Source organism: Prunus avium, chromosome 4 (assembly GCF_965620075.1).
Source record: "Prunus avium chromosome 4, drPruAviu1.hap1.1, whole genome shotgun sequence".
Taxonomy (NCBI): Eukaryota; Viridiplantae; Streptophyta; class Magnoliopsida; order Rosales; family Rosaceae; genus Prunus; species Prunus avium.
Window position 1 is genome coordinate 36,007,857 of NC_142287.1, and position 18,469 is coordinate 36,026,325.

At 39.6% G+C, this 18,469-nt stretch overlaps 5 protein-coding genes across 6 annotated transcripts; all 5 read right to left on the bottom strand.

Moving 5' to 3' along the window:
• Positions 1–275: 275 nt before the first annotated feature.
• Positions 276–3,883, bottom strand: LOC110758003 (protein NEN1-like). The gene is made up of 6 exons (XM_021959777.2): positions 2,988–3,883; positions 2,407–2,564; positions 2,135–2,181; positions 1,980–2,043; positions 1,178–1,815; positions 276–889 (listed from the first exon to the last, which is right to left on the bottom strand). Exons 1-6 carry the CDS (start codon positions 3,268–3,270, stop codon positions 655–657), a joined length of 1,425 nt encoding a protein of 474 aa, XP_021815469.2. The 5' UTR covers positions 3,271–3,883; the 3' UTR covers positions 276–654.
• A 901-nt stretch (positions 3,884–4,784) lies between these two features.
• Positions 4,785–6,864, bottom strand: LOC110757984 (uncharacterized). The gene is made up of 2 exons (XM_021959754.2): positions 5,654–6,864; positions 4,785–5,348 (listed from the first exon to the last, which is right to left on the bottom strand). Exons 1-2 carry the CDS (start codon positions 6,575–6,577, stop codon positions 5,223–5,225), a joined length of 1,050 nt encoding a protein of 349 aa, XP_021815446.1. The 5' UTR covers positions 6,578–6,864; the 3' UTR covers positions 4,785–5,222.
• A 1,788-nt stretch (positions 6,865–8,652) lies between these two features.
• Positions 8,653–11,620, bottom strand: LOC110758006 (uncharacterized). Its single transcript, XM_021959780.2, has 7 exons — positions 11,370–11,620; positions 10,492–11,255; positions 10,175–10,363; positions 9,984–10,092; positions 9,843–9,901; positions 9,194–9,767; positions 8,653–9,113 (listed from the first exon to the last, which is right to left on the bottom strand). The coding sequence occupies exons 1-7, from the start codon at positions 11,521–11,523 to the stop codon at positions 9,010–9,012; spliced, it is 1,953 nt and encodes a 650-aa protein (XP_021815472.2). The 5' UTR covers positions 11,524–11,620; the 3' UTR covers positions 8,653–9,009.
• Positions 11,621–12,585: 965 nt separating this feature from the next.
• Positions 12,586–14,005, bottom strand: FBS2 (F-box family protein). Its single transcript, XM_021959706.2, has 4 exons — positions 13,847–14,005; positions 13,438–13,723; positions 13,237–13,311; positions 12,586–13,142 (listed from the first exon to the last, which is right to left on the bottom strand). The coding sequence occupies exons 2-4, from the start codon at positions 13,687–13,689 to the stop codon at positions 12,930–12,932; spliced, it is 540 nt and encodes a 179-aa protein (XP_021815398.1). The 5' UTR covers positions 13,690–13,723; positions 13,847–14,005; the 3' UTR covers positions 12,586–12,929.
• A 1,955-nt stretch (positions 14,006–15,960) lies between these two features.
• LOC110757993 (putative FBD-associated F-box protein At1g61330) lies at positions 15,961–18,021 on the bottom strand. 2 transcript variants are annotated; one of them, XM_021959766.2, is made up of 3 exons: positions 16,755–18,021; positions 16,511–16,675; positions 15,961–16,414 (listed from the first exon to the last, which is right to left on the bottom strand). In XM_021959766.2, the coding sequence occupies exons 1-3, from the start codon at positions 17,736–17,738 to the stop codon at positions 16,058–16,060; spliced, it is 1,506 nt and encodes a 501-aa protein (XP_021815458.1). In that variant the 5' UTR covers positions 17,739–18,021; the 3' UTR covers positions 15,961–16,057. The 2 variants fall into 2 exon arrangements, with proteins under 2 accessions (XP_021815458.1, XP_088107783.1); XM_088251657.1 differs by having other exon boundaries at positions 15,961–16,675.
• Positions 18,022–18,469: the final 448 nt, after the last annotated feature.

Consider the following 18,469-nt stretch of genomic DNA (forward strand, 5'->3'; position numbering starts at 1 on the left):
CCAAATATGACAACTACGTTAGCATATACAATTTACTTTTCCTTGGGTTCAGTTCTGGTCATGTACTTACTCGGGTAGGCTACCTTAATAAGTTTATGATATACAGATTGCACTTTGCTTTATTTAAATGGCTGTAACAACATCATCAAGACCGACATAGCCGTTCAATGTTACAAAAAATGTAGAATAATAAAGAAAGGCCTTGTGACTGTTACATAACCTCAAATTCATATTTAAAGAATGCTAAAATATGAGAATATAGGAGAATATGAGAATGAGAGAAGATAATTTTTCTGGTTTTTCAACTTGATTGATTCTATTACTTACAACATATTTATACAAGTCCTACAACTACAAACAAGAAAACAAGGTTTCCATGAAACAAGGAAACAATGTTCCCATAAAATATGGAAATAATGTTCCCATAAAATATGGAAATAATGTTCCCATAAAACAAGGAAACATAGCTTTAGCTAACAAAGAATATGTATGGTAGCATAGATTTTGGAGTTACATGTCACAACTATCAGTATCCCCTGTTTTCCATTTTCGATCATGAACATGAAAAACTGTTCTCCTGAATATGTCAATCTACTTCAATCTAATTAACAAGGCAACAGCCCCCCTTGATTGAATAAATCAGTGATACATCCATCAATTCGAATGAATAATCAATTTCTTTGCCACCAACCTAATGCCTGCACTCTCCTGATAGTCATATGGGTCCAAGGAGAAGAAAGCATCCATAAAACTCCCCTGTTTGAACAAGGTACTAAGTTCTGAAGCATCAAGCTTAGTGAAGACTAGCCTCTGCTCAGTGCCAGAAGGCTCTTTTTGATATATCTCTGTGGCGTAGATCGCAATATCCCCACATACTGCTGTCTGTATACTGCAGAAACAAACATAGAAAGCATCACATATCTAATCAGTTCAGACGAATCTTCAAGGAGGGAAATTTTGAAGTACTCTCCATCTACACTACTAAAAAGGTCATGACTTGCAAGGTTATAAAACTTTGGCTCAGTTTATTTTGTAGAAAAAACCAGAAATAATAAAACAGAGTTTGATACACTGGGATGAAATGTAACTTTCTCAATAGCCAATAAACTGCAGAAAAGAGAGAGAGAGAGAGAGAGAGAGAGAGAGGATAAAAGCGAGGACTAAGACTAGAACTTACTGCAATCTCACTGTAGGGTAGTTGTAGAAGCCCTCTTTCCGGATCACAACAGGTCTCCATTCGGAGTTGCTTCCGGAATCCACAGACAACTTCTGTGCAATGCCATCACATGCATCAAGAACTTCACATAAATTTGGTGATGCATCGGCGACAATATTCAATCTTGGCCGTCCAGCATGATCAAAAAACTTTGTATTGATTCCAAACCGTAATTTCATATGCCTACAGCAAAGCTGCAAAGTGACATCTTTGTGTAATAACTTTATCCTCTGACTCCCACGATACAACGGAGCAAGGGAAGCACAGATAGAAGGAATAAAAACTTCATCAGGCTGTAAAAATCCCACACTGCTAATGCAACTCTCAGATGCAGCAGCTGGGGAAGAACTATTGGGAGTCTCTGGTACAGGTACTTCTACCATGGTGGTGTCTGGCTGATTCAACTCTTCCTGCATTTCAATGCTGAGTGGGCCCATGTCAAAGGGATCTGGTTGAGCTGAGATAGATTCAACCAGATTAGAGACTTCTGCGTTTTGAGCCCTCTTCTCAGCAGATGATTTTGCATCACTACGACTTCTTGTGGTAGCATTTGGAGAAACCCAACTGTTCTCTGTGAATATGTCTGGGAGGCTCGACTCCTGTGAGTACATCAGACTTATAGTCAATTTTTTACTATTGATATATTTTCTTGAGTTTACCTTCAAAAGGTCCAACAAGTGAAATTCAAGATAACTATAAGAAGTGTGAACATGTTAATAAAGAATGAATTCGTTCTTCATGCCTTTCAAAATAACATTATTACCAAGAATAAGACGGTTGCACAGTATTTCAAAACTTCAAGATTCATACGAACATCATCCAAACTCCTGAAAAATCACTAGATAAAACATTAGTTCAAGAAAACCATATTGAAATCAAGAGCGAGTAACTAAATTACAAGTATGTTTGCACAAAAACCTATGTGTCTGCTGTCCAAGCCCAAAATAGGTTGCAAGAGTGGCCATCTACGCAAAATAATACATCCCAAGTATGTATCAACATTCACAAACAAACTAGATCAACATCTAGAAGCTACACAACTTTTCTGCCTCAAAATTACATATTTCATTTTGTCCTTTAAAGATTGATTTTGAAGAATTTAAAAAACTTATTTGAATCAAAATCTAACTGATAAGATTTATCATATATACACACACATGTTCTATATGAGAGATGGAGAGAAAATGTACCTTCATGTTACCAGCTCTTCTTCCAAAGCGCTGTGTCAACAATGCCAAGGAATCAATAGTACCCTTGGGTTCGGGTGCAGGCCGACCAATGTGTGCGAACGCTTCCCGGATCCGAGCACAATCAAACCTCAGTATGTTGTGACCTGCCCATATACGTCCTGCACACAACAACCATAAAGAAAATATCCCTCAACAAAATAAAAAATCAACTAAAAAGTTTTGATGTCATCATTCCAAAATGAATCTCAAATTTTCCACTACCTACAACCACAGAAATGAAAATCCAAAGCACCCTTTAATTTTTTTTTTTAATTGAGCTTAGTTTAGTTCAGCTAATCTTGCTTGAGTCGTTCTTTGTATTCTGATTCCTTCCTTTCATACCAAAAAAAAATTCAACATATTTATATAATATAAAAAAACCTTGCTCGCAATTCAAACCAAACAAAGCATGAATATCACTTCATTTATGAAAAAGAATAAAAAAATTCACTTAAAAAAAAAAAAAAAATTCCTCAATTTCTCAGCAACCAAACAGTAACAGTTAGAGACTTAGCAAGAAAGGAAAAGGGAAATGAGCAAACCATGAAGAATGTCGTAGACCGTATCGGCGATCTCTTGAAAGGTAGGGGATGAAAGGACGGCGTCTCTGGTAATGCCATTGCAGCGCACGGACAAGGAGGAGATTGAGGAGAGGTCGGCGGGTCGCACCAGTGTGGAGTAGCTCTCGAGCTCCACCAGCTTCCTAGGGCAAACCAGAATCGACCCAAACTCCAATATGGTGAACCCCTGGCCGGGTCGGGTCGGCACCGTCGTCTCCACGTCGAAGAACGCTATTTCGAACCGGTCTTCGCTCAGACGCACCATTTTCTATCTTCGCCGACAGGACAGTTACAGAACGAGCGTGTTTTAAACCGGGTTTTGATTTGATGCTCTCAAGACTTTATTCCATGAAATTTAACCCGCCAAGTGTATATAAAGGAGTTGTTGAACACGGCTTTGCTTCCTTGGTGGGGTGGCATTCGTGTCGTGTTCGTATCAACCCGTTTTTCTTAGCGGGTTAACACGACACGATAAGAAAACGGGTTGGAAATGTTAAACACGAACACAACCCGTTACAATTCACGAATCACACGACACGACAATTAAAAAACCAGAAATATTAAACAATTAAAAAATCAACCAGTTCAAAAAAAAATTTCAAACAATCACAATGTTTGGATCTGGAAGAGGATGAGAATGAGCGAGAGAGAGAGATGGAATAGGGGTATCTGCGCTACCACCCTATTGATGAGTTTGAATATTTCTTTGAGAGCTTGGGTTTGAAACCTCCTGAGTATGTTCCTCTTCTTCCTCATAAATTGATGCTCTTGATTGATGACGATTGCTGCTTCATAATTATGGTGGTGGAAAAGGTGAAGGAGAAGGAAGTGAAGAAGAAAGAGAAAAGCAAAGAAAATCGGGGGAATGGGGGAGGAAAAGACGAAAGAGAAGAAAGAGAAGGAAAAAAAAGGAAAAAAAGAAGAAAAAAGAGATAAATTTACAAAAATGCCCCTACGCTTAACGGGTTAACGGGTATTCGCGAATTGACACGACACAATAGCTTAATGGGTGGCTAACGAGTCAACATGATATCAACACGACGAGAAATTATAGAATGGTACGGTATCACCATGTCAGCGGGTGATACTTCCACTCATATATTGACATGTGTCTTTTTAACCCTCCACTAATTAAATTATTTTCCAGCTAGACATTAGGTTTCAATTTTACCCTTTTGAATAAGATTAAAACAAAAAAAGAAAGAAGACGACTGCAGCCAAGGTCTGCAGTCCTATATCCCATTGCTGCCGCCCCCTCCCCTTCTTTTCCTCCATCTCTCTCTCTCTCTCTCTCTCTGAATCACTTTATTTAATAGTTGGCGTTCATTGGATCATCTCTTGTCAAGGCCATGCGGGATTGAAGGAGATGAAGACAACCTAGATGAGGAGATTGAAGGATTGGGGAAAGGAATAAAAATAGGGAGGGAGGGCGCTGCAGAGGGGGACTATGAACTGGACAGAGTTGGGAGGGGCGACGCGGCTGAGGGGGCTGCGAACTAGACAGAGGTGGGAGGCTCTGTGACACAGTTTTTTTTCTCTTTTAATTTTTATGAAGGGTAAAATTGGAACCCAATGTCTAGCTGAAAAAAAAGTATAAATTTTCTTTTAAAAATACACGTGGCAAATTCTAAATGGAAGGATCACCCGCGACGTGGTGATATCGTACCATTCTATACTGAATTTTTCATGCGAATTTGTGCCGTGTTAACGACATGATAACTAAACACGACACGATATCAACACGAATCATGTTCAATTACTCCAACAGTTGGTGAGATGAAATTTGCATGTGATATATAATATTCTTGGCATATACGCCTACAGGACAAAAGCATGAGGAATCGCATTCTCCATGCTGAACCAAATAAGCTGCCCAACACCATTTCGTTATATCAGGCTATAGAATTCTTAAACTAATTTGATCCAAAAACTGGACCAAGGCCCGTCCTAAGCCCAATTTCTATATAAAGAGCCCAAATGGATCAGGCTGAAGCAAACTGTTTAAGCGGAGTTTTGGTGAGAAATAACAAGAATGCCTGGAATTTATAACACCAACATTTCTCCCCAATAAGTAAGGGTTTGGTTCTTGATTTGAGCCTTTGACGAGGCCACAAACATCTAAAATTGGGATCACTATCTTGATGTGAGATTGTCCCCTCCCCTCCTTCTGTGCATGCATGATGCATCAAGTCTCCAACAATTCCAAAATGCCAATGTTCATGTGCATGACTTTGTTGCCTCCTCCTCCTCCTCCTCCACCACCTCCTTATCCAAGGTGCACTTCGGACCAAACATTGAAAATTCCACCACCACCACATTAGCCTCCACGTGTCTCTCAAACCTCTAATATCAAGATGACAACAAGTAGTTATTGGTCTAATCGAAAATAAAATTTATAGGGGCATATTAGACATTCCAAATCAACATTTAAAAAAAATTAAGTGATAGTAACCAATCAAACATTTAAACCTTTGGATTAGTGATTAATATGTACTTGAACCTTGGTATAATACAACGGTAAACCATTACGCAAAAATCTCGACTCAACATCCCAAAACACTGAAATTTTCACAATCTCCAAAAAACACAATCCATCTTGTACTAATATATTAATTTCATTATTAACCCCAACATTAGCTCAACCTAACCTCGCCGGAAAACAGCCATTTCTTGCCGCAATATTCATTGTTTCTCGTCGGAGATATATCAATCTCTATCAAATTCTCTTCCTCGTGATCAACTTGAAAATCCATGCCTCTCTTTGAATTTTCCTCCAAAGCAATCTCTATCAACCCCTCTCTGTCTTCCTCTTCCCACCTGAAGCACATGGTCTCGGGCGAGTCCCAAACTCCTGTCACTGAATACCCGCCGTCCGATGAGCTATCCGAGTCCGACTCCGGGTAATACATAGACAACGAAGGGTACCTTTCAAGACCCCGAACTTGGCTTTCTTGCTCTTGTTTCGAATTCGGGTCATTTCCATTACGATCCATCTCATCTTCTTCACCTTCATTCTCTTCATAAATGACCTCTAATGGCGCCTTCAGGTTCCACTCGACGAAAAAGTCTTCAAAACAGGGGTTCGGATCAAAACCCATTTCGCTTTCAGAGTCCGTTTCGGATTGGTAGGTGAAAAAGCTGTGATCTTGAGCTTCTGGTGAAGTTGGGATTTGTTCTTGGACTTCGGTTCTTTGAGTGGATGTGCTCGTGCTTCCCCTGTTTTCTTTGTTTTCCTCATTGCATTCTTTGCTCTGGTTGGTTTTGGTACACTCTGTTTCGAGCAGGCAAGAATTGTCTTCCTTTTCTCCGTGTTCATCGACTTCAAATCTTTGAACAGCGCCAAGTCGTAGAATTGTGAGTAAGAGAATTCCTGTTATGATCGGCACTGGTGAGAAAACAATTCTGATGAAATGGTACGGGAAATAGAGGAGGACCAGAGCGTAGAGAGTGACAATGCTTGAAAACAGAGGACTTGAGAAAACAGAAGCACAAAAGCTGATCATGGTTTCAGTCAATACCAAGTCGGAAATGGAATTCAATTGGTACATCATAAGACTCGCATCTTCTTCCATGAAAGATACAAACTTTCTCAAGAGAAAGCGACGAGTAGAGAACCGAATGGTCCAAATCCCATTAATTAGTGGGAGAGGAAAAAGAGGGAAAAAGAACCAAGCTTGGATATGGGGATAAAAGAAGGCGCAGGAGGAGAGCGATGGATAAAGAGGAGGTGGGGTTATTAGAAGAAGGATTGGGTTGTGGGGTTTACAAGCCTTTTTAAGTTTTTATACAGGCGACGGTTTACATTACATTAAATTAATTTAATTTACGAGAAAATGACGACACGGAATATTATTATTGAGAGTAGGGGGAGGGGAGAGGAGGGGAGGGGTAGTGGTGGGTGGGTGCCATCTGCCATGGTTGTGTGCTCTGTCTGTCTGTGATATGCATTTACCAAGGTGACCTTTGTCCCATGAAATCTACAGTAAAGATCAACCTTAAAAGATTTTTGCTTTTTTAATTATGTTCATTCATGAATTTAATCTGTCACATTCACTTAATAAATCCCATCTCAGAAAGCAAGCAGGACCCAAAAAGGTCCAATCATCGGAAACGTCAACCAGCCCTCATTCGGAGGTTCTTTGGTTTTCCATGTTAACTTTTAATTGTTCTTGTCATTTACTTTAATTTAAAACCAAGTAATCAACTAAATATTCAAAACCAAGTAATCAACTAAATATTCAAAACCAAGTAATTGGATTTGGGCATATCTACAAGCATGCGTTATGGCCATATGACAATGCGTATTGTCGGTTTCTTGGCCATGGAGTTCAAACTAAGGTGCGTTCTTAGCTGCCAAGAAGCAAGCAGAAGCTACCTAAATTTAACTACTCACTAACCCATATTGTCGGTTTCTCTATCCTCTTGTCACTTATCAAAGGAGGAGAGATATATAAAAAAAAAGGGCAAGCGCAACGGGGTTAGGGAAGTATTTCTGTGGTTAAGAGGGTGAGTGACATCAAAGTCATATGGTAGGGGAATGGCATTCCACTTTGCTCACCATGCACATGCTAGTAAAGGCTATGGTGTACCAACAATGGCTTTTCAGTGCCGAAAAAAGAAGAGGGCAACTACAAATAAAAAGTGGAGGTTTCTTTTTCGCTTTTTATGACATCAGTGTTTGGTTTCAAATTGAACTGAAAAGGATAGATAGAACTCTCTCTCTCTCTCTCTCTCTCTCTCTCTCTCTACATATATCTCTCTCTCTCTCTACATATATATATATATAATCAGTCAATTATAAACAGGCCTCTCTGGACTCTGGGCTCTACCACTAAATCCTTAGCTTGACTTTCAAGAAAATAATGCAGAGTAGTTATGATTGGATTGGATGTGAAACAACAAGAAATATCAACCAAAGCCAAAGTGTGCTGCTCTGTTTGCATTTAGGCATGTATGGGTTAATGCAGATATATGATATAAATAAATGAAATGAAGGAATTCATTGAGCGATTATAATCATTCAGACTCAGAGACCCAGAGAGAGAGAGAGGACGAAACAATATTCATTTTCCATTCCATTTCCAAACAATGCTTTGAATTTTAACTAGCCCACCCATCGAAAAATTCATGTTCCACCCTTGCTTTGAAGGCTTCTATTCTTCTACTGGTATGGTATGAAACGGAAAATGAAACGACAGTGGAGCTGCTTCTAGACAGGAAACCATGCTATAAAGGCAAAATTGTTGAGCGTTGTTAGTTGTGGCAGACAACGAATCTAACCACCCAACACCCCCCCTCCCCCCCCCCCAAATCATTGTTCAAAAGCCAAATGGATCACAAAAACTTTCGGAAGGCCTCATCACATGGTTTGGGACCCTTCAATGTCAACACACCAAGCGACCTCGTCAGCGATGGCCGGTCCCTAAACTGTTGTCTAATGCATGTGCTGTATTGCTTAACCCTAAAGTCATCACCATGTGAAAACTGGAAAGCTCAAATCGTTATCCTAGCACATATTTACTTGTTGGGATAAATTATCAGGAAAACAAGTGTCAAAACAAGCACAGTCCTTCAATTAGCTAATTTCCCACCGCAAGCATGCAACGTAACTACAATGTTATAACATGATTGTATGATTAACTGTTAATGAACATAACATAAGTGTCATTGGTCATTCAGTCAAAAAATAATGGCACTAGGTGAAGAACCAAAATGCTGTCATATACAACCCAGAGTAGAATAGATACAACTAGTTCAAGTCCCGCACTCCCTCCCTCTCCCTTCAAATCTCAATAGGATTTCATTCATATATCCAAAAATGAAAAAACGATCAAAGAAAGGAGAGCTGGTCCTATCATCCTACGCAACAATGGAAGATCACGCTTACAAGAGGCAGCAGTTCATGAAACCTGATATGTCTTCCAGTTCTTCCCCTTTCATGAATAATCTGACTTGAGGGGTAGCCTATGACATCAAAAGAAGGACCATCAAATCTGTACAGAGATCAGTAGTACCTCGGACCAGGTTGGGGATAGCCTCTAGGATATGCAGTGTTAACAGAAGAATTTCCATATGGAGGTCTAGGAGCTGGAGTTCCAAAAGGTAAGCCTGAACCGTAGCCAATTAAACAATAGGCATAATATAAATCTTCTAAAGGTACATGTAACGATAATTTATAATGAAGCTACCTCCATATGCAGGTGGGGAAGGACTGGGAAGAAATGTGGGTGCTCTTGGATCCTGAGGAGCTGCAGCTCTCGGATATCCAGGATTATTGCCTGTGAATGAAGTCATTGCACTTCCTACCAGCGAGGGTACAATCATACTACTACCGTAGGGGTTAGTGGCAGCATCAAAAGTGGTACTATTGCGTTCAATATTTTGCCTGCTGTAGGGTTCACCTGGCCCATAACTCTGGTAAGGATCTGTAACACCACCGCAACTGCCAATGTAGCCAGAATAAGATCCATAAGGAGTAACAGCCCCAGGTACAGGCCGAGGCGGCAGCAGAGGAGGTATAGTATATGGCTGCACTGGACTTTTCCCATAATTTGGTGACAAGTTAGGAACATAGCTTCCAACAGAATACAGAGAAGAGGGCTGCATAGGACTTTCCCCATAATTTGGTGAAATTAAAAAACCAGGGCCAACAGAATATGTTGAAGAGTTATTCCGGTTCCAATCAGATTTACATGCAAGTGACTGCTTCATCTCATCCAAATATCTCTGTGACTCTTCTCTGTTGAGTTCTACAAACATAACCTGATAGAAGAAAACAAGAATTAGCCACATAACATAAAAAGTGCAATAACAGTGTCCTGTGTGTGAATAATTTACCTGATCAAAAAACTCATCTGAACCAGGCATATCCTTGCTGACAGGTAAAATAAAATTGGCTGCCAAAAACATTATACGGGTCTCAGTAAAAACACAGACATAAATATTAGACTAACAAAATTGGTGAAGGCACACCATTACCTAACATATTATTTACTGCATCAGCAGGTACCTCCTTTCCCATTTCTTTCGCTCTTTTCTTAGAACGAACATTTAGCTCTTCGGGGCTTGGAAACACCACAACAGCAATCTGAAATAGAAAATTATCCATATAGATTAAATAAGCTGAATACAAATCTTGCCATATAAATTCATTATGGACGGGTAGCAACCTTTCGGAAGAGAGCAAATGGTTTAAGTTTACGTTTACGAGCACTCTTGTACACATTTGTCTGATCAATAATGTAATTACGAGGTGTGGTGGCTGCTCTGGATAAAATGATGTTAAAAATTTCAGTTGCTCGATTCATCAGACAATCAAACCGTTCCCCATAATTGTTCCTACGCAAAAGCCCTGGCACCTGCACACAGTTTCACATTCTGCAATGAAATACTGATCGATAAAAACAAACACTACTAGAAGCTATAGCAGGTACATTAGAATGGTGATAATGGAACAAAACAAAGAACATCAAACAATCATACCCACCTTCATTTGATCGAGAACTAAATTTGTCCCAAGCAAAACATAACGCTTCTCAGGGTGCTCTTTCACCCAATTTTCTGCCCAAGTTGTTTTGCCAGACCCAGGCAAACCTACCATCATAACCACTTCACAGTCTCTCGGTTCAGAAAAAAAGGGTCCAATAACTGCATTTCCATCCTCCAGTGCAGACGCCCAAGGCTTGAAACCCTCTTCAGCAACAAGGCCATCTTCAACACTGAACTGCAACTCCACCACCACATTTTTCAACAAAACATGTGGGAAAACCGCTGATTGCCATGGCATCTTCCTCTCTGGAGAATCCGCCACTGAAAGACCCAAAGCAGAAACATCAAAGTACGTTGCTCTACCCAACCATTTTCCATTCTTGGAGAAACCAATGGAAGCCATAGATTTATCTTCAAGATTGACAGAACAAACAATGGTATCGCCGAGCCCAAACTTCTCACCATAATCTGAAAACTTGCCACCATGTGAGAATGTTCCTGTACCCCCATACCCAAAGCTGTACGCTGTTTCCCCAAGGTTTCCAACTGCTTCGTCCCCTCGGGAAATTCCAAGGCGGCATAGATTCTGTCGATCAGGAGCAGTGTCTTCCATATCAACAGACTGCAAAGATACGACCTTGCAACCAAAACAGTACTTCCCTCCAGCTATACCCACATTCGCTCGAGCGCCAGACCAGCAGTAAGCAAAGCCCTGCTCGTGAAGTGCATATCCTTTAAGCTCATCGCCTTCGATTATAAAATCTTAACGCAAGAAAACAATTCACATCATCAATCACAGAAAACATTGGTTTCAGGGTTTAGAGTTTCACGCTACAGTTCACGAAATTCGAAATAAGAACCAGGAAATTTAAATACCTAGGGCACAATCGGCACGATTGAGAGCCACGCGTTGCTTCCGGCTCGATTCTGAACAAGACGAGAAAGACGGCACGTCGTCGTCGACCTTGGTCTTCTTCGAGGCCTCCTGAGGTTCGTCTTCACTGGGAGCTACGCGTTTCGTTGACGCCATTAGAAGGAGAAAACTATACGCAGAGGCAAAGAGAGATAAAACGCGCGAAATGTAATAGTCAAGTGTTTATGAACTTATGATCAAGAGATTATTGGCTAAAATGACATTGGTATTTATATGGTGTTATTTGGAATTGGAATTATATAAGGCGGTGGAAATTCAAGGGCCTAGATTTTCATTCAACCGACTCTCGAATTTGGGTTGGTTCATATTTGGACTTTGTTTGTGTTCCGGACTGCATTTTGTATTTGGGCCTTGCATACATAAGAATCAAATTTTATTTGACCCCAAACAAAAAAATAATAATAATAATCAAATCAAATCAAATCAAATTTTAAATATTAAACTTCCCTCCTTCCTTCCTCTTATCTATTTTCCTTCTTATCTTTTAGGATTTCAAATTTCATAAACAACAGTTATTGATAGAAAAATAATAGCAAAATAAAAATGTAAAGAAATGGATGGACTCTCTTATCCTTTTAATCGAAAATAAAAATCCCTTTTTATACGAAAATTTTCATTCAATTTACCAAAAAACTATCCTTCCTTTTGAAAATGCAGAAAAGAGGACAACAGTTGGGGACAAGCAGACAATGAATACTGCTATATTTTTGCCATGCTAAGGGAAAATGTAAACTGTATTTAATACTAGATATTTAACGCAAGCAAAGCGTTATGGAATTAGATTGGAATTCCAAATGTAACCACTTGAGCAGCTAAAGTTTAGGCATTCAAACCAGCCCTGCTTTCTAAATATAAGGAAAGACATTTGCAGGAGGATTTTAATTTGAACTGCTAAAATTTAGGCAATCTACTCTTAAACTAAGTTAGCAAGTGAAGAAACATAAACCCACCAATTGCTCTAAATAAACATCTTTAATTGATTCTGTCCCCATTCCCAAATTTTGCTCATACATACTGTCATTAAATTTTGCTCATTCTATCCAATGCACAAAATCTCCCAATTGTGCAGAAAAACCCTAAAACTTTGTGCATCTTCATAACCCTAAAGTGATGATTCATCAAATCTAAGGAAAATCATAGAACAAGACACAGAACAAATTGCATGGAAACAATATTCATTTCATTAAAATCTAATGCTTTTGTACATTCTTCATTTTATTGTCAGAACCCAAAGGGCACAAGATTAGCCCTTAACAAACAACTTGTGAATAGTGGAAATCTCTCTCTCTCTCCTTCTCTTCAAAACATGTACAAAAAGAGACGAACAAGCAAGTTATATCATCTTCAATGATGGCTTTGAAGAAACTGCTTGCAACCATTTTCTCTATATGTTCACTCCAATATCATCTCTATCTCTTTAGATTTTTACCCTAACCAGCCGAAAACTGCGACCATCACAGCCATGAATTTGTGTATTTACAAAACCCACATTGCAGGTTCATCTACTCCTCGTCCCATGAAGCAAACAAGTTCACTGATATCTCAGCAAGCTTCTTTCGGCTTGGCAACTGCCTATGCTGCTCCCTCCACTGTTTCGGAGCATTCGGAGCTTCAATCTCATCCATATCGTCGCTTGAGAAATCAATGGCGGTCCGGAAAGCAGGGGTCTTTGAAGGTGTGCTATAGGCAAAATGCCACTGCTTAGCAATCAGAGTCTGCAATCACAGAAAGGGCAAATCAAAATCAATGCCAATCGCTTAAACAAACAAAAAATCAATTAATTACTTAAGTAAATTAAACTAAACTCACCGCTTCTCTAATTGGTTTTGATACGTGGAAAAGCTGTTTCAAATCCTCATGACGAACGCCACACACAATCTTAATCTGCAATGGACAAAAACGAACATACATATTTAATTTCCGCTTGATCACAAATTCAATCAAAACAGATTCAGAATTCTGCATATGCATTTATCGATTTCAAGCAGAGCTCGATAATTTGGGACTAACCAGAATCTCCTGAGGCAGAGCTTCTAGGGCAGAGGTTTCAGAATCACAAATCAATTTCCCACTTCGCTGCTTCTTCAATGGAGTGCTGGGATACGAATCAGTAGGCGAAGCCTCGCCATTGTTAGAAATCCCAATCCTCTTCCTCCCCAAAGCTCGCGTGTACTTGACAAACCCCAACTCCAGCCCCTCCTCTGCCACCAAACCCCCACGCTTCGATTTCAAGCAACTCTTGCATTTCTTTCCCAAAGCCATCTTCTCCAATCACCAATTACCAAATCTTCAATCCCTATACAAAATCACAAGCAAAGATCGAATCAATTAATAACCCACAAAAAGAAAATCTATTGGTAACAGATTATGAAACTTCTGAAATCTAAAGAAGAATCCAAAACCAAAGAGAGTAGGAAACCTTGTGTTGGATTAACCCTAGATTTGAGCCTCTCTGAGAGTATATAGGTCTATAAATCTTGTGTATCTCTCTCTCTGTGTTTTACCGTGGAAATGGAAACAAAGAATAGATTGAGCAGTTGGGTTTTGCCTGGGTTTATATATCGAACGAAAAGATAGTTTCTTTCTTTTTTGAAAACAGTGAAAATGGTAAAATCTACGCGCTTACGGAATCTCCTCGAATTTTCTATGGGGGTACCCTTTAATTTATCCCCTCGGCGGTTAAAAAAACGAAATAAAAAAAGGAGGGAGGCAAACTAGCCGTTTGAGTGGGACACGTGGCTAGAGGAGATAGCGGGTAGGAAGCTGCACGTGTGCTGCTGGGGGAATGGCGTGGCGATATGGTCGGTCCGAGTCGGCTGTGTCGGTAACTTACTCAACACGATGCGTACGTGTTAAGAGTCCTACGACGTCTGCTTCGGGTTCTAATAAAGGGATAGTCAGCTCACAGTCGAGTTTCATTGACTCCTTATTATTATGGCGACACGTGTATATGTGATGGAATTGGACGGTGAGGATTTGATGTAGTTTCACTTTATGACGGCTAGTGGGCCTTCTTTGACTGAAGATTCTAGATTGGTGGCTGACGGCTGTTGCATTAGCAGCGGTCAATATAAACTACACGTCAAAACCATGTACGCGTTTATATGGGTGGGCTCTCGAGAAACCATGTCTGTGACTGTGAGTGAAACATTATTTTTAAATAAATTTCTTCTTTTTGTTTCTTTATCTTAGCTAAATTCTATTTGGTAAAATTGGTATTTCAAAAATCAAACTTATAATTATCTGTAAGAAAACGTGCGCAGTTTTTTTATTATTAAAAAAATGTGATTATCCCCTTAAATTATCAATTTGTTTTCTTAATTGGGGAATTTTAGATTGATTGGGCCATGGATCGACTTTAAAACATCATGTAATTATCTAAAGTAACTACTGCAATCATAGTGGAGTAAAGAGTAGTTGAGTTAGAAGCAACTAGCAAGATTTGAGGAGGCCAAAATTATTTATTTTGAACTTTTTGGGGGGAATTTTGGGTTGTCTTTACAAAGGGCTACTGGGTACTTGATCTTCCCTTAAGCCCAAGTTGGCGAAGGTGATGGCCCATCTTTAGGGCTGTTTTGCTAGGAGTTTGTTTTGGGCCTTTGGCCTTCTTTGTAAGATACTTGTGTTGTAGAGTCATTTTATAGTGAGGGTTCTTATTTAAGACCCGTTGATGAGGTCCTATCTCTTAGTATCCAGAATCTATCATTACATGCCGTGTGATATCCGCAATATGATCTTGCTCTAAAAAGATTAATAACTAGATCGCATTAGTTCCATAATAAGTAGTTAAGCTATAAAGTTTCGAAGTAGAAATTAACGCACATAGGCATTTTTTGAATTAATTGTTTTACCATGTAACTCATAATTGAACTAAGAAGTATCTTCGGTTATGAAATCTTCATATGAACTAGCCCCGAGAATCTAGGGCCAAAAATTTATTACGTACCATATCACGTATGTGCATGATATACGATCTCACTCTATACATTTCACGTGCAAAACACATGCATCATGGAGTGACTTTTCAATCCATACATATAAAGAATTTTTTTTGTTTACAAGCATTAGTCAATTAAACCATATGAGTTAGAGCGAACTATATATATGACCCATAACATATGCTCAATAACACCAAGCCAGAATATATTTTATATAATAATATGGTTCATCTTTTTTATAAGTAATATATAAACATATATAATAGTACAAGATCACATATAAACAGCATAAAACATTTTGACACAAGAAATAGGGTCAAATTGCTGTATATATATTGGAATGACTTTGGATATCATAGATTCTTATGCATCTAATCAAGTATATGGTAACCATTATATTTGTTTTCTTACTGTATGTGGTATATGAATATATAGACTGAAAAATGGAGTGACTAATTATCGAAATCGATCGATTTCTTGGCGCAAAAAAGAAGAAGATCGAAATCGATTTCATGAAGTGTTCATGTCGAATGGGAAGTTCTTGATGTAAGAAGTTAGACAGAATTAAGAATTTAACAATATGGAGGAAAGGAGAAACATAAAATTTAAATGAGGATTTCAACTGAATTCAAAAGACAACCTTAAGTTAATAATTTGCAATGAAATTGATACATAAAACCATCTTAAAGAAATCAGTACCAACTCCTCGATTGTTTCGGATAAACAAAGCTTTTGTCCTCCCAAGCAAAATCTATAGATATTTCTGCCTCGGGAGAGAATTTCCAAGACAGAAAAGCATCGGTGAAAAAGGCCATATCCTGACGCAGAGCCCTACTGAAACGGAAACTCTTGGGGAGAAGAAGAAACATGTATTCCAATGACATGGCTTTCCCCAAAAGAAACCTCGTCAAATCGAGGTGACAAGGTTGGAACCTAAAACCCATAATTTTGATGAGCTTTAGGTGTTTGAACAAGGCCGAGTGTTTGTCCAGTAATGGCCTTTGATGCAGTTCATAGAAAGCTCCGCCATCAAAAGTAAACTCATCCACCTGCAGTACATCATCATTATAAATAATTTGTTCATAAAGATCATATAAATATATATATATATATATATAGATAATCTGTTCATAATTTATACTCACATCGATAAATAATTTCTCGAGGCGTGGACAATTTTTGAGAAATGAAGCAATGTCGCCAGCATTGCAATAGCTAGGATTCTCCATTATCAACTGGAGCTCCTTCAAATTGCGAAAGCTCAACTGCTTTTCTCTCAAATCCCCGTCAACAATTCTCGGAGACAAACTCTAACTTACATAAAAACAGATTATAAGAACACATTAACACTGAATTAAAGTAATCAATTAATCAATCAAGGAGACTAACCTCAAGAAATGTACTTGTAATGGTGAGAAGCTCGACATTGTTCGAGATAGTAGAAGCAAGTCTTTCAACTTGCAAAGGGTTTGTGATCCCTTTCAAAGGCTTGAAATAGAGCATGGCCTCTTTCAAAAACAGCAAAGATTGAGAAATTACGCGGAAATTACTAATACTTCCACTATAATAAAGAGATCCAACACTCGGGGCATCAATCTCAATACCCCGAACCTCCGTCCTACAATTTCCCACCTTCAAAACCCTCAACCTCGTTTGCTTCTGAGCGTGGATTCTCAGAAGCCGAAACCCGTGACACCGTACCATGTCAAGGGTTTCGAGTAGGGCGCACCGGTCAAGTATAGTTTGGATGATCTTCGGGGTTATGTCAACTCTCCGGAGAACGAGAGTTGTGAGCAAGGACAGGCCTTTGAGGTCTGGTGGGAGCTGAAAGACCGAGTACGAGAGCTTCAAGACTTTCAGGCTCTCCACGTCGAGGAAGTGCGGAGGGACAAGGAAAGAAGGCTCCTGGTTGGGTTGGGAGATGTCGAGATCCAGCTCCTGGACCCGTTTCTCGATGCATTTCCTTACCCATTCCTGCAAGTGAAGCTCGTGGGCATTGGGATCGAAGTGGAGCCGGAAGCTCTTGATCTCGCCACCCCTATGGGATTCGAAAACATGGTTCAGTATTGTCTCCAACTCTTCGTTGTGGTACTCTTCGGCAAGCTCTTTCTCGAAATGGATCCTGCGCGCGAGACGCCAGGAGTCTCTGAATCTTCTGGCCACCAGGCCAGCTGTGACGGCGGCTTTTATGGGGAGGAGGGTGAAGATGTACTCAATAAGGTCGTCTGTCAGCTGGACAGAACGGCTACGCGACGGGCCGCGGCCGGAGCTGGATCCAACGACAGGACCGAGGAACGTCCTTAGTTGTTTCAGCGGCGGCCCGTAGACGACTTTCCGTGTGTCTCTTCTTCTGGTCTTGTTTACTGGGAACATTATTGTTTGGTGAGCGAGAAGCTAGCAGATAGAAGAGTGAAAAGGAAAGAAAAACTGGAATTAATTTTTCTTTGAGGAAGGAGGAAGAGAAAGCCAGTGTGTGGAAATCTCTGGTGGAGGCCGAGTTATTATAGGGGAAGAGGGTTTGGGTGGCTCTAGGGCTTGAGAGCGTGTCTCCATTGTTTTTTAGTATGTAAGTAAATGAATGAGGAAAAATCAGCTTCCGCTGGTTTTGCCTTTTCTGGCTTTCTCAGGAGCGAGCAATGACATGAAATGAAACAAAGAACGGCAAAAAAAGGTCAGGCGAAATTACTGACGTGGCGGGACGTCCAGCTTATGATCATACGTCAACGTATTGGGTTTGGGTTTTCGGCTGTTGTTGGTGGGTCCCACTGTTAGTGCTGAAAAGTCTTGTTTGGCCTTTGTTTTGAGTAGGTGGATTTTATAGAGAGCTTTAATGGCTTTTTCTCAAAACGAATCTAGGTGCTTAAGCATGGATGGCAAGCTAGTGCAGTCTTTGCTCATTTTGTAATCAACCCAGGACATTTTTATTTATACCAAAATGCTATTTTTGTCATTGAAGAAGAATGTAAACATTTATTCGTTTAGATTTCTAATTATGAAAAGCACATCCTCTTAGGACCCCTGCACCAGGTAGGAAATAACCTTTAAAATGGTTTTGAATTGACTCATTTTGGTATTCTTTTTAAGAATTTAATATCGTAAGAAAA

What these genes read in the sequence shown, in the direction of transcription:
- LOC110758003 (XM_021959777.2), bottom strand. Translation starts at nt 3,270, where the DNA reads ATGGTGCGTCTGAGCGAAGACCGGTTCGAAATAGCGTTCTTCGACGTG. An exon ending in GGTCTACGACATTCTTCATG is followed by an intron (nt 2,565 to 2,987) that starts GTTTGCTCATTT and finishes TGTTGTGTGCAG; the next exon opens with GACGTATATGGGCAGGTCAC. An exon ending in GTGCAACCGTCTTATTCTTG is followed by an intron (nt 1,816 to 1,979) that starts GTAATAATGTTA and finishes ATGTACTCACAG; the next exon opens with GAGTCGAGCCTCCCAGACAT.
- LOC110757984 (XM_021959754.2), bottom strand. Translation starts at nt 6,577, where the DNA reads ATGGAAGAAGATGCGAGTCTTATGATGTACCAATTGAATTCCATTTCC. An exon ending in AATGGCTGTTTTCCGGCGAG is followed by an intron (nt 5,349 to 5,653) that starts GTTAGGTTGAGC and finishes TCTTGATATTAG; the next exon opens with AGGTTTGAGAGACACGTGGA.
- LOC110758006 (XM_021959780.2), bottom strand. Translation starts at nt 11,523, where the DNA reads ATGGCGTCAACGAAACGCGTAGCTCCCAGTGAAGACGAACCTCAGGAG. An exon ending in TGCAGTAAATAATATGTTAG is followed by an intron (nt 9,902 to 9,983) that starts GTAATGGTGTGC and finishes TGTTTTTGGCAG; the next exon opens with CCAATTTTATTTTACCTGTC. An exon ending in CAGATGAGTTTTTTGATCAG is followed by an intron (nt 9,768 to 9,842) that starts GTAAATTATTCA and finishes TTCTTCTATCAG; the next exon opens with GTTATGTTTGTAGAACTCAA.
- FBS2 (XM_021959706.2), bottom strand. Translation starts at nt 13,689, where the DNA reads ATGGCTTTGGGAAAGAAATGCAAGAGTTGCTTGAAATCGAAGCGTGGG. An exon ending in CTCTGCCTCAGGAGATTCTG is followed by an intron (nt 13,312 to 13,437) that starts GTTAGTCCCAAA and finishes TGTCCATTGCAG; the next exon opens with ATTAAGATTGTGTGTGGCGT. An exon ending in CAAAACCAATTAGAGAAGCG is followed by an intron (nt 13,143 to 13,236) that starts GTGAGTTTAGTT and finishes CTGTGATTGCAG; the next exon opens with ACTCTGATTGCTAAGCAGTG.
- LOC110757993 (XM_088251657.1), bottom strand. Translation starts at nt 17,738, where the DNA reads ATGTTCCCAGTAAACAAGACCAGAAGAAGAGACACACGGAAAGTCGTC. An exon ending in TTACAAGTACATTTCTTGAG is followed by an intron (nt 16,676 to 16,754) that starts GTTAGTCTCCTT and finishes TATGTAAGTTAG; the next exon opens with AGTTTGTCTCCGAGAATTGT.